Raw genomic sequence first — 14,633 nt, forward strand, 5'->3', positions numbered from 1 at the left:
AGGGCAATGAAAGAAGACTTTAACAATGAGATGAGATAACAGGGAACGGTTAACAGTTCCCTGAATATACACAAACATTATGCGGAAGGAAGTCCATGGATGCAGTGAATGTGCAAATCTTGTTAAATGAAGTGATTTTGAAAAAATCGTTTTAATCTACCAATGAAAAAGATTTATACAATGGGATGAGATAGGTTTCAAGGTCAACGATAACATAGATTACATAAATGTATGAGACAATTTCGTAATGGGAAGCGTCCTGGGGCCGATTGCACGAAAGGGTCTTTGCAAGGACCGTCTTTCGTGTCGCCCATTTTTTATGATGCGCCATGTGAAACGCATTTCTCATAAATTATCTGCAAACATATTTTATTCGTCCGTTAAAATAAACAAAATATTTGTTTATAAAATGATGTATAGCTCATGAAATTGTATAAAATTTGATTATTAAGAGCAAGCTTACGAATTTTATTTGTTTATCATAAATTTCAGGAATTTATAGCGCATCATAAAAGATTGGCGACACGATAGACGGTCCTTGGAAAGACCCTTTCGTGCAATCGGCCCCTGTTCTTTGCAATGTATACCTGATTGGTCCAATGTGATTTAAAAGGTCATCGGAGTTGGAACTTGCAGTAGTAAATTCAAGCGTTTTTCACATAATGTTGCCAAATAATTACTAAAATAATCATGTTTCTTTTTAATAAAATCTATTTCATTATTGTGTGACAACATAAAAGAAAGATGATATGTCGTATTGGCTTGTAGATCAACATCGTCAACATCACTATCTACTTCTTCTTCATCATGATCGTCATTTTCATCATCATCATCATACATCATATCAACGTCATCATTATCATCGTCGTCACCATTGCCAGTGTTGTATTGTTATCATCACCACAATCATTATTAAAGGGTAGTGAACTGTGTGTTATTAATACATAGTTTTCAGATTTCTACTCATACTACTGAGAATAAATTGACCTTTAATTGTATTTGTATAGAAAAACTAAAAGGTTTTGAGTGGAAAAGTAATTGTTTTGCTACTTGGTAACATAATTATTGCAATATAAATGTATCGAGTAGTTAATTAGCATGTTATCATTCAAGTGGGCCTATATTACTAGACTACACTAACATTATGGGTGAGGAAACTGGCCAGGTATGAGTAGTCGAGGACTCAAGATGGCGCTATTTGTTCCTATCTGCTTTAAAACCAATAGTTCCCACTGTCATGATTCGCGTTACGATTTAAACAGTGGTCTAAATCGTAAGTTAATCGTAAAGTGATCGTGTCAGATCATATCAAATCGTGAGGTCATGCCAATGATTAATTGAAAAAAAAAACTGTTTGGAAGGCTCAAATTGTTTCACGATCAGCCACGCAAGGCTAATCGAAAGACACAAAGAACGATCTAATTGATAATGATGATGATGATAATAATGATATTGTAATTAGTGTTATTATCATTATCATTCCTATCATAAATATCATTGTTATCATTACATTGCCCTTTAAATAGACATTTCCTGTCTCTTCTTCATATCAGGAGCTCTAAGTTTACTATTGTGACGTAATAATCACGATTATATAGAGTCACGTCTTTTCGAACACATATCCATTGTTCTTTAAGGCTTCGGTTTGTTGGTATGGCCCCATTTTCTGTGTTGAATTGTGTCATGGAAGATTTTTCTGTAGCTTCAAGGTCGAGTTTGTGACAGAATACAAGTTCTGTAAAAAAAATTCGATGGTCATCACAGAGTAGTCTAGATCTGGACGCTAGTAGTTATTTGTACGGAAAACACTACACTCACTCACAGCGTACAGCTACACACACACACCCACGCACACCGTCTTCACTTCCTTCCACTAAGTGAAAAGGCGGTGTGTGTTTGTGTGTGTGTGTGTGTGGGTGTGTGCGGTGAGTGAGTGTGATGTTTTCCGAACAAATGACTACTAATGTCCAGATCTAGACTAAACAAAGAAAGGGACCAAACCATATTTGCATCGGAGAGGGCGTGTTTTGACCACACCTCCTTGATCATAATGATATCTTCCAATGCAGAGGGGACACCTTGAGCCTGATGTATTGATTCACTTGATGTTGGAACGTTAAACGGGATCAGCATAAGTGTCATCGCGACTTAATGACATATGTGCGCCATATAAATGATGATCGCTATGAGGTTTGCAGAACGTCCATGTTATGACGTAAAAACTTCCAAGATAAGCATTATGTAGATGATGATCTCTAAGACTATCTTTTAGGAAGTCCATATTAAGAAGTAAGAACATCGCCTTGTAGATGATAATTTGAAGAAGGTACATCTAATGACGTAATAACATTCGACATGTGCGCCATGTAAATTATGATCCCTGTGGGTTTTTTTAGAACGTCCATGATATGACGTTAAAACTTCCAAAATATGCGTCATGTAGATGATCTCTATAAAGTTTGAATGAGATACATCTTATGACGTAAACATCCGATATATGCGTCGTAGGTTTGGAAGAATTACATCTTGTGACGTAAATAATATTCGACATGTGCGCCATGTATGTAGATGATGATCACTAAGAGGTTTGAGGAACGTCCATGTTATGACGTAGGAACTTCCAATATATGCCTAACGTAGGCGATGGTGTCTAAGAGGTTTCAAGGACGTCCATGCCATGACATAAAAAAATCCAACATAATGCGCCATGAAGATGATGAACTTTAAGAGGGTTGAATGAACTTGACCTAAAAACGTCCAACATAATGGCATGAAGATGATGATCTCTCAGAGGTTTGAAGGGGTTCCATAATATGACATATGAAAACCTTCAACATATGCCTCATCTTGGCGATTGTGTCTACATGGTTGGAAGGTGGCCCATATTGTGACGTAAAAACATCCAACATAATGCCCCATAAACATGTAGATGATGATCTTCAAGAGGTTTGAACGACCTTGTGACGTAAAAACGTCCAAAATATGCGCCATGAAGATGATGATCTGTAAGAGGTTTTGCGCCTAGGTCCATCAAATGACGTAAACACGTCCAAGATATATGGCATATCATAGATCATGATCTCTAAGAGTGTCGAAAGTGGTCCATCTTATGACGTAAAAACATCCAACATATCCTCTGTCATGTAGTTCCTCAAACACTCAAGGGAATATTTCCAAAGATGTTCTTGCTTCCAACGGTCGCTGTCAAAAATAGAAAAAGAAGAGGTCTTTCTAGTGAATTTAGAAAAACAAAATCAAAGATCATTGTAAAACTATTTGTAATATATTAGTGTATATATATATATATATATATATACATGTATATACATATGTATACTATAAAATATTTCATTTTATTGGCTATATTTGTTTAATTCCATGCCCCCTGATGTTTTAGATTCTCCCTTTTTTATAACACCCCTCTTATTTTGTACACGGTTAGCCTTCCGTGCAAAACAATTTAAGTCATGGAGCAAATATCCACACTTGCAAACCCTTTAGGGTATTTCGAACATCTATTTTCCTACTAACTAACCCCTACCAATATAATTTTCATTTATTTATCAAAGAAAATAGCAGAAGGACCCCCTCTAAAAATAATAATGACAAATTAACAAATCAATAGATAAACAAAAATAAATAATAATAATGATAATACTAATGAATTAAAATAGAAACATGGATGAATAAATAAATAAATTAGAATTAAATAATTATGAAAAAAATTAAACACACACAAAAAAACTATTTTTTTTTCAAACCTACCGCGGTTGTGACATCAGCCAATGCGGTTTCGAACTTTCAAAATAGAGGGCGCTCTTGCCATCGTAGGTCGGATTTACAGCAGCGTGTAGTGTAGTAAGTGCGCCTTTAAATGGACTGCGCAGCATATCTGGTGATAAAATGACAGCACATTGTCAGAATCATAAAAATAATTTTCCAAAGCCTACATCAAAATCATTCTCTTGCATATTTTTATAGTTTCCAAAAATGATGTGTAAGGGCTACTTTCGATTGAAAAAGGTAAAGGGTATAGTTACAATATTGTAAGCGTCAATCCGTGACCCATTATATTATATTGACGATACTGGTGAGACTATTTTATAAATAATAAAAAACATGATTAAGTGTTGGAGTTTGTTTTTAATGTAAAACGTGTTAAACCATGATGATAATGACACTTAAATACACACACAAAATGTAACCTTATAGTACATAATGTAGAACAGAGCCGAAATTAAGGTAACTTTGCGGCCATTGTGGCAACTATTAAGGCAACTTAACTTAGCAGCGAATCACAATTCAAGGATGCCATGTATGTTTAATTTAAAATGGCGAAGTTACCATGGTAATTGTTGCAAATCTTTATTTAACGGATTTGTGCAGAATTGTATATAACACGCACTTTGAATTTTGAACACAAAATATGACCCCGGGGGCCAGTCAAATATATTGCTGTACACACGCGTGACCAAAAAAACGCGTTTAGAGGGGTGTTTTTTCAGTTTTGGACGCGGTCCGCGCGTGGACTCGTTAAGGGTATCAAAAACACGGATTTTCAAGAAAAATGATGGTTTTGAAAGACTGGTCAATGGTCAACCGCGGGATCAAACGTATTTAGGGTATGGTTTTTTCCCCCAAAGCTTTTTTTTAAGACTAGCCAAACGTGTTTAGGGTATGTTTTTTCCCCAAGCTTTTCCCCCGAGGTCATATTTTGGCGACAACTTGTTTAGGGGCCTAAATGTGTAAATAAATCCCGCGAAAAACTTGTTTAGGGGGTTATTTTGCACACAGAGAAAAACTCGTTTAGGGGGTGTTTGGAAATTACCTGGTCACGCGTGTGTACAGCAATATATTTGACTGCTCCCCCCTCCCCCGGGAATATGACAACATCGTGTAGTTGCACCCTTCGCACCACGAATAATAAAGCTTACGTGTCGACATGCCAAGTCTCGCAAACATCCGAGGCATTAAAGGAATTCGCTGTCCTTCCCGCTTCACAAGCTCCGTCTCCACAACCCCTGGGTGCAGCGAAAACACACTGATTCCTGATCCTTCCAAGCGTCTCTCAAGAGAAAACATTTGCATGATCTGTATACACAAATATTTAAAAACTTAAAGATCATTCGTTCATAAATAATAAGTATATACGTCAACAGGCTCAAATCGGGTTACTTTGGTCATCGCTGAGCAAGGCTGCAGTTAGCAACCTAAAATTTCGGGGCAATTCTTCGGATTTTCTTTTTTTTTCTGTTTGTGTTGAGAGCAAACCTTATGTTAATAAGAATAATAATTTAATTTACCTCAATTTCAATAAACGTTCATTTTCTACAAATTCAAGAAAATATCAATTTCAACATGAATTATGCAGAATCATTTGTCATAAAGAATGTAGATTCGTTAACATTAGAAGGCGTAAAATCCCCAAAAGCTAAAGTAAATAAACAAAATACAGTGCTTTCCAGTAACCTACTCTGAGTAGTGGTGTAATAACGATCCAACAAAATTAAGGGGGCAAAGCTAGGAAAGTGCTTGTGAGCAATTATTTGGGTCATTTATCATAAAAATCTAATTTTGGAATACAATAAATATCATTGTGTTACATTTTAAATCACATTTTACCCTTTTCTGATTCTCTCTTTCATTCATATCTTCCTTTTTTTTCCTTTTTTTTTTTGCTTGTGCAGCTTTAGCTCCCCCAACAACCATCGATAATCAGTGAATTAATGCCTCATGGAAAAAGTTGAAAAATATATATGTATATAAAGTTATACAGCCATTACACAATGAAAACTCAAAACTTATGATAACAAACATACCTGGTAAAGTTTTGTGTTGGAATAAACTGTGGTTTTATTTGCAGTATTCAAACATTGCATATCGTCTTCATTCCACCTTGCAAAACTATACGCCAATGAAGAGACGAGAACGATCCTCGTGTTTGGACCGGAGCTCTTTAGCACCGGAAGTAAATGCAAGGTCAACAGGAAGTGGGACAGGTAGTTGACTTGGAAGTGAATCTCCATTCCGTCAACACTTGGTTCTTGTAATATCAATGAAAGAGAAGAGGCAATGTTATCAAATATTAATTACTATATTTATATTGATAGTTTGCTTCCTTTGTAAACGATTGGAGAGGTGAAAGGTCACAGGCTGCCAACCATTACGTGTATGCCGTATCTATTGCCTTTTTTCGCAACCAAAATTACGGCATTTTTTCCCTCTTAGAATACGATTTTCTATTTTCTTATCCTTATTAAAAAAAGTCACTATTAAATATCATTATTTCATAAAGCATACAACATTTTAGGTGATTGGGTGAATGCTACTTCAGGTGTCTAGACGAAAAGGTAATTTGTTAGTCTATATTTCAAAATACAGTTTGAGGATTACTGAATGCAGTTTCTCATTCCTAGCGCTTGGCAGGTATATCATTGTTTATATCCTACATAAATTAAATCGTGTATGCTGATTGGTTTTAAAAACATCATGTGACCAAACATAATTATTCTCACTATTTTGCGATGGTGTCGAAAATGAAACGCCCACCGAAGGAAATGTGCTATTCCGTGACGTCAATGATGATGGAATAGTCGACTATTCCATCATTGACGTCACAGATCATTGACACAGATCATGCAATCTCTCGGGTGCACCGGTCAGCGAGTTGCATGACTCTTCCGGGCAAGTCCCGTGAAGGGACGGCGCAGGCACAAATCCGTTCCGCTGAGCGCGTGTTCCCGGGGAAAAGTAGTTCAGTCTGCGCAGCGCGTTATCTATATTTTAGTTCAGATTAAGAAAACATGAGCTACGTGTACAAGAGTATATAGACTATCGTTTTACCTTATTAAATGTAGGATATAAAGCAAATATACCAGGCTTTTATTTCGAAATTATAGAGGGAATTATTTATCCTCGGTTGTACTGGCCAAATTACTTTTTTTCCCTTAGGGCGAATGCTAGTCCAAACTCAGAAAATGATTCCCACTATACTTACTAAAAGCCTGGTATATTTGTATAATGGCATTGTATTGTATAGGTTAGCACTTCATATGGCTTCTGTTTCTGTGTGTGTGTGGGTGTGTGTTGTGTGGTCTCGTGTCTACGTGTATGTGTTTGGTTAATTGGTGTTATTTCCCATGTTTTCTTTTTTTTTTCTGTATATTTATACTTTACCGTCAGGTCCGAATGCCATTCCGGCGTTACACACGAGGATATGCAGGTGAATATCTCTGGCTTTGAAAGATTCTGCGAAGTTCGTCGTACTTGCAAGGGACCCGAGGTCAAGGTTCATGTACTCAAGGTCAAGTTCCTCCACCTGGTTAATTAAGCGTAAGCTCGAATTGATTTAATGTTTGATAATCAAACTCTTAAACGGGTGATGAGGAGAAGTCAAAAACTAGCTAGAACGTTGAAGAAATTCTCTATTACATTTGTACCATTTCTGTTTGTTTTGATTTCGATTCTGTAAAGTAAAGCCTGAACTGTCAATGCCATAATAGAATAACATACAAGCTTGATAACGATACATATATTTGTCTCAAGAGTAAGAACAAGGGAGATTCTCATATCATTTGAAGTTTTAATTTCGTCCAATGTTTATACTTTGGTTGTAGCATGGACCTACTGGCCCGTAATCTGAAGTCAGGTTTAACTTAAACCACGGTCTAACTCTGTGCTAAAATTATGGGGAGCCAAAAGTTCAAAAAATCTGTTTTTATTGTATATTTCTTATGTTTACTATTTTCCCCTTTCGCTTTCATAATGAAGAAAAATACCTTCTTTAGTTATTATTTCCAGACAACTATGAACAATTTGGATGTCATATGAGTTAATAATATTGAATGTGTACTGTTAGGGATTTGCGCTCCAATCGGCTCTCCATAGTTAAACCATATAGTTAAACCACAACTTTAGGCCAGGGTTTAACTCGAGTTCAGAATACGGCCACTGAGATCCCGCTAGCAAAAGAAAAAGAGAGAGAGAGAGAGAGAGACTGAGGGAGGGGAGAGAGAGGGGAGTGGCGAAAACGAAATTACTGTTTAAATAGAGAGAGGGGGAGTGTGTAATCGGGGAAAGGGTGGTTTTTAAAAGGCTTGATAGAGTCTCACCTGTATTTTCACTTTCAGCCTCTTATTCAGTTCTCGTTCATCTTTATGTTCTTCTTTCATACAATCGATTGCCTGCGTGAAATAAAAAATGATAATGACATTTATGGCAAATGAGCAGAATGCAAAGACTACATTGATGAAACATTCTAATAAAATAACAGAAGTTCTCTATAGCAGATTCTCGAGAACACATGCAATCTCACTGCACAGTGTAATATTGCATGCATTGTGTAAAATTACAGAAAACTGGTATTTGTTGTATGAAACCTTACAATTTTTTTGTGATAAAACGTCGTTTTTAGGATAGAGTTAATGTATATCATCTTATCTTATTCTACACAAAAGTTTACGTTACCCATCTTCAATTCTATCATCGAGTAAAGTAATGATACAAGATTCCTTGAGCCTATTGAAGGTTTACTTACTTCAAGCGCTTTCATCTCAGACCTACATGCCATTATGACTCTAGCACCCATTTGCGCCAGGGACTTGGCCGTCTCGTAACCGATACCTTTAAAACAAAATCAGAATTAAATAGGTCTATGCTGGGCATACGGATATTAATTAAACAAAAATCCTTGTTGAAATCATGTGAATGAAATAATTTCAAATCATTTCCATCATTCATAGCTACTATACTTATTGCGTCTCAGTGATAGAAAAATTGTGTCTGCTAATAATGATAACAAAACGATGGTAAAGAAACACAACGATAACATTGACGCTATTTTAAAATGATAATGTCAATAACATCATTATTAATAATAATGATAATAACAAAACTACTACTAATAATAATATTAATGTAAGTTTTACTTTGAAATTAAAAAATGCCATTTCATATTCATCACATGTTATATATAATAAAATAATGTGTTTCAAATATTGAGGTTTTTTGCTCGTAAATCATGGTGGGCAAAAAATGGGAAAATACATGAAGATAATTGAGGCCTTTGAAATGTGGTCCTATCGAAGAATGTGCCGGATATCATGGAATGAAAAGAAATCAAACGATGATATCCTGAAACTAATGGATCTCACACGGAAAAAAACTTTTAATATCAATAAAGGAACGCTAACTCTCATATTGTGGCCATACATGAAGACACGAATCTTTGCCAAAGAAAATCATGGAGGGAAAAATGCAGAAGGCAGAAGAGAACGGGGAAGTGAAAGGGAAAGCTGGCTAAGAAATATTGGAGAGATGACAGGCAGAAAGATAAACGAGATAGCACTGGACAGAGACAGATGGAAAACCATAACATCCAACCTCTTTTAAGAGATGGAACAGCGGTAAGGTAAGGTAAGGTAATTGCTCAAACCTGCATTTGCCCCAGTAACGATGGCAACTCTTCCTCTGAGATCTACTTCCGGTAAGTTTGGCTGGGTGGTAAGGCGGGATCCCATCTTTAGTCAGGTTAACGTCACCATTCCTGAGATGTGTTATCAGATGAAAACAAATATCGAATTATCCCTTTTATTCTACAAAGGGGAACAACTCTACCCCCCCCCCCCATTGTCTGAAATTTGTTGTGGTTTCTCCCGTATTTTTTTTTCAAGAATGGCCATTTTAGTCATAATATACATGTATACATATACACACACACACACCTATATATGTATATATATATATATATATATAGATTGTCATTGTTCAAAACCCACCTTCACCCGACAAAGGAAATTATAATTGGTATGGTGTCGAAAATCTGTCTATCTGACGGTCAATCGGATCGGGGTCGCCCTAGCCACTAACCCGTCTCTGTGGTCTAGTGGTTAAGGCACCGGCGTTCAAAGCTGGGGGCCCGGGTTCGATTCCCGGCAGAGGCATTTTTTCGGCATCACCAATTTTTCCAAAAGGGTAGATAGCTCTGGGGAACCTTAATTTAAGCTACGCCTACCATTGTTCTCTTCATCCATTTCTTTCACACTATATATATATATATATATATATATATATATATATATATAGGTGGGGGTGTGTGCGCGTAAGGGTGAGTGTTTGTGTGCCTATGCCCGTGAGCAAGGCATTTAAATCTACAATGCTCTTTTTTGCTGCTTTCAAATAAATTGAAATGCTATATGCACTATTGGTAATTAAGTGTGCACTTGTTTAAAAAAAAGTGAGGGTGTGTGTGTGTATGTGGGTGTGTAGGTGTGAGGGTGGGTGTGTATGCGCGTGTGTGTGAGTATGTGTTGGGATATGTACTCTTTCTTCTTGCAGTGCTGCTACTTCAGTGACTAAATATGAAAGGTGTTGGTTTATACCCAAGTAATAACAGATGGCATATTTATACGAAAACTATATATTTTGTTAATGAAGGAATCTATGACAATTGTAGCATATCTAAACAGACGGTAGAAGAAGAATCCAGCTGAAATAGATGTTTTTTCAGCAATATGAATGATACGCAATTTTGTTTATGACTAAACAAATTAAGAATTCAACTAGTATTTAAAAAAAGAACCAAGGCCGTGTATTTTTCTGTACACTGCTGTGGTAATCCGAACCGGCTTTTACAGGTCATTCCACAATGCATCATATATATAAAACAAGATTAAACATAAGTTCTCCCTTCATCATTCTCAAGTAGTGTAAATCCATTTGTACAATTTTATTACACTAGTCATGCTAGTGCAAGATAGCCATGGTACCAGCAAAATGTTGTAGTTGATATCATAGACTACATTGATGTATAAGTAATCTATACATGTAGGTATTAAAACAGTCGCACCAATAATAGGTCATTATAAATGTTATAGCTACCGTATAGGCTACAGAACAAGAAGGGAAAAAACAGAAGGGGAAGGAGGAGAAGAGAAAGAGTAGTAGATATTGTACAGTAGTATTAGTAGTAGTAGTAGTAGTAGTAGAAGTAGTAGTAGTAGTAGTAGTAGTAGTAGTAGTAGTAGTAGTAGTAGTAGTAGTAGTAATAGTAGTAGTAGTAACAGCAGCAGTAGTCCTAGCAGTGGTAAGTAGTAGTAATCATAAGTAATAGCAGTAATAGAAGTGTTGTAGTAGAAAAGGCATAAAGATCTAGGAATCGCTGCAGTCCTTAAGTAAGCAGTTGAGCCAACAATAATTCCTCGTGATCCCAAAGAATCGCCCAAACTCAAAACGACCCCTTCTCCAGGTTTAGTTCATTATTATCACTTCTTTAAACACTGGTAAAGGGGGCGATTTTTATCCTCAGGCCATGTAGGTATGATAGCCATAACATTTCGTCTTTTTCTTGCTAGACGATTATTGCCCATATCTAGACATGTTAGACCTAGCTCACGAGTAATGATGAAAAAATACATACGCATATTCAAATAGTATAATGTCGCAAGCCCGAGTGAGAAGGAAATTAAGAACGACTCTTGTTCACTGCATACAGACATGATATACATATAGAGCTTAGGCCCTATAACCACGTAAACTTGAAAAGAAGAAAAAAGTAAGATATTAATTTTCTTACTAAACATATCCGAAATATGACTAATATTCTTATAGCAAACAACTAATATGATGTTACTATTGCAATATCATAATACATGTATACATACCTCTTTCATTCTACTACTGGCCTATTGTTACAATCCATTGATCATGTGATCATATTCGCTACCAGAGGTGAGGAGAATTAAGTCGGTAACTATTACAACTACGTTTCGTGGTTTTAAAGGTGAGAGAATATGTTTCGCAGAATCATTGCTGTATTACAGAAAAGACTCGGTGTGCGGTCAGTGATTTGATCGTACAAAATGTGATTCTTTTCCCCCATTTTGGAGCCGTATTCAGCTTTGTATGACTATGGTTAAATACGCCTGGCTTTATCAAAGACTGAGACATGTACCTCTATTTTACCTATTTAAACACATTTTTGATAACCATGATCGATCTTATTCTTATTTTCATTGGTATTATTATTATTATAATCATCATCATCATCATTATTGATGTTATTATTACTGTTGTTATTATCATCATTATCAATTTTTATTATTATTATTATTTTTGATAATATCACTAGAATTATTAACATTGTTATTAATACTATTAACATCATTATTAATAGTACGATTATTCATATTACTATTAGCATTTTTATCGTTATCATTTCAGAAATAAGAACCTGTGCTTCCATATGCTTGTTAACAACGATTAATAAATCTACAAATACAATACAAATATTTTCAACTTTCTGAAACGTTCATCGAAATAAAAGAGATTGGAAAGCTGAGAAATTTCACATTAGCGTGCTCCAGTCGTATTTAATGTCTTGTTTAAAGTCGTACACAACTTACTGATTTAAACCCCCCCCCCCCCCAAAAAAAAAAAAAAAAAAAAAAAAAAACGATAGACCGAGTGTCCCTTTAATACCACTTGAATTTTTGTTTCCTACCAAGGTCCAAAGTACGTCAGTAATATCTTTTTCTATTGGTTTATTTGTCATTTATCTTTATTTATCAAGTTCATATCAATTTTCTCTTGGCTAATAGTGATCTAAACTCCGGGGGACTATTTCATGAACCATATAGGCGGTGGTTACAAGATATATCGAAATTGTTGCATCTGATAGGCTCAGGGCCAATATGTCGGTGGAAATTGCTGACAAGATGCAATGCTAAATGTAAATTTATGTTTATATATACATGTACATACACACACACTCACACACACATACACACACATATATACATGTATATATATATATATATATATATATATAAATATATATATATATATATATATATATATATATATATATATATATATATATATATATATATATAGAAATATATATATATAACTTGTAATGTAGATGTTATAATGTAATATATATATATATGAATACATACATACATATATATATATATATATATATATATATATATATATATATATATATATATATATATATATATATATATATGTATGTATTCATATATATATATATTACATTATAACATCTACATTACAAGTTTTGTGAGTCCTCTTAATACCCTACAAATATACAAAACCCTAACAGCTTCGACACATTTAATATTTTAATCCAAAAGAATATGCAAACACGCTGTTATTCTCATTATGAAAAATCAATACTAAAGGTACACATTGGATCATAAAAAAAATTTATGTAGCCGTTCAGATCAGTCGTTTATGGTGAATAATATCATTGGGAATAAAAACGGAAAATAGTCAGAATAGCAAAGACAATCGAATGGTTAAAGCATACATATTGCTCATAGTTAATAATAATAATATATAATACCGTGTGAGTAAGAACAAAAAATTGACACCTCACAAATTCCTAAATCATAAGGACAAAACATATGTCATGGACGCATAATCATTATATATGACCTGAAAGAGTATCTTCTCCAAAATAATTTGATACCATATTCATGTGTTATGTCTTCACGCTTGGAAAATCAATAGGTATTCTTTGGAGTAATGTAAATTTTGATTTGCGCCAAAGTAAGGCATGACTGCAATGAATGAATCCAGATGCCAATGATGTTATAATCCTACATGAGTTAGTAAACATATTTGATAATCGCTTTTCAATGAAATTAACTTGAGAATTGATACCAATATGACTTGTGCTTGTTACACAATTTTAATGTAAATTACTGATAAAATGTTTCGTAATATATTTTGATTTGATTTGATTTTATTTCAACATTTTCCCAACAGAAATTATTAACATAGTGTACAACATAAAAAGAAATAGTGATACATTTCTTTTTACAAAAATAAATACAATTAGTAATTCATTGGCATAAAATGTATATAGATCATAGTTTGCAATATTATAAGTTGTACTTTGTTGAGTAGACAAAAAAAATGCTGGAGACCGCTACCATAAGCAGTGCTTGACTAAGGTAGCGGCCTCAAACGTAATAGCGAAATAAACAAAAAAAGAAAACGAAGTCAAATACAAATCGGGCATTGACTTACATAAATTATAAACAGATATTATTAATACGATGTTTACATGCAAGGACCTTGTATGCCTGATATTGTGTGCACAGTTGACGTGTTTGCATGTGTTTGTGCATGTGCAAACGTGTGCGTGTGTGCAAATGTATATCTAAAATTTAAAATTGTGTGTGTATTGTATAAGTGTGTATGTTGAGAGTGTGTGTGTGTCGATATATGAGGGCGTGGGGGTAGTATTAATTAGGAATTATTGAATGGTTCCAGGATTACAGCTTGAAATGATAGAAAAGTTTGATACTATGACTATTCTTTTTTCAATACATGAATTTTTCTGATTTTTCCAAGGGCTGAAACATACCATATAAATATGGTATCAATAGTTTGAGAAAGCATACTCTCACAGGCTGTATATAATAAGTATGTGTTCATGACATAATTTTCCTTAAATTGGGGATTTTGAGGTGTCAAATTATTAATTTTTTTTGGGGGGGACGCACGATATGTCTGTGTATGTGTGTGTGTGTGTGTATATATATATATATATATATATAGGTTCAAACAAAGAAAAATATAAAAACTCCGTGGACAATAAT

At 34.6% G+C, this 14,633-nt stretch overlaps 1 protein-coding gene across 2 annotated transcripts; it reads right to left on the reverse strand.

Moving 5' to 3' along the window:
• Positions 1 to 702: 702 nt before the first annotated feature.
• On the reverse strand, positions 703 to 11,747 carry LOC129263036 (retinol dehydrogenase 12-like). Of its 2 annotated transcripts, XR_010293789.1 has the most exons (10): positions 11,661 to 11,747; positions 9,434 to 9,544; positions 8,537 to 8,622; positions 8,112 to 8,183; positions 7,177 to 7,318; positions 5,820 to 6,043; positions 4,935 to 5,091; positions 3,766 to 3,892; positions 1,213 to 3,201; positions 703 to 959 (listed from the first exon to the last, which is right to left on the reverse strand). XR_010293789.1 is itself a non-coding variant. In XM_064100528.1 (9 exons), the coding sequence occupies exons 2-9, from the start codon at positions 9,516 to 9,518 to the stop codon at positions 3,108 to 3,110; spliced, it is 987 nt and encodes a 328-aa protein (XP_063956598.1). In that variant the 5' UTR covers positions 9,519 to 9,544; positions 11,661 to 11,747; the 3' UTR covers positions 703 to 3,107. The 2 variants fall into 2 exon arrangements, 1 of the variants encoding a protein (XP_063956598.1); XM_064100528.1 differs by having other exon boundaries at positions 703 to 3,201.
• Between the last annotated feature and the right edge of the window lie 2,886 nt (positions 11,748 to 14,633).

The sequence above is a fragment of the Lytechinus pictus genome, chromosome 6 (genome assembly GCF_037042905.1).
Source record: "Lytechinus pictus isolate F3 Inbred chromosome 6, Lp3.0, whole genome shotgun sequence".
Taxonomy (NCBI): domain Eukaryota; kingdom Metazoa; phylum Echinodermata; class Echinoidea; order Temnopleuroida; family Toxopneustidae; genus Lytechinus; species Lytechinus pictus.

Excerpts from the sequence above, each read along its gene's own strand:
- LOC129263036 (XM_064100528.1), bottom strand. The coding sequence starts at position 9,518 with ATGGGATCCCGCCTTACCACCCAGCCAAACTTACCGGAAGTAGATCTC. Across the intron at positions 8,184-8,536 it reads CTGAGATGAAAGCGCTTGAA|GCAATCGATTGTATGAAAGA; the intron begins GTAAGTAAACCT and ends TATTTCACGCAG. Across the intron at positions 3,893-4,934 it reads GAGACTTGGCATGTCGACAC|ATATGCTGCGCAGTCCATTT; the intron begins GTAAGCTTTATT and ends TTTTATCACCAG.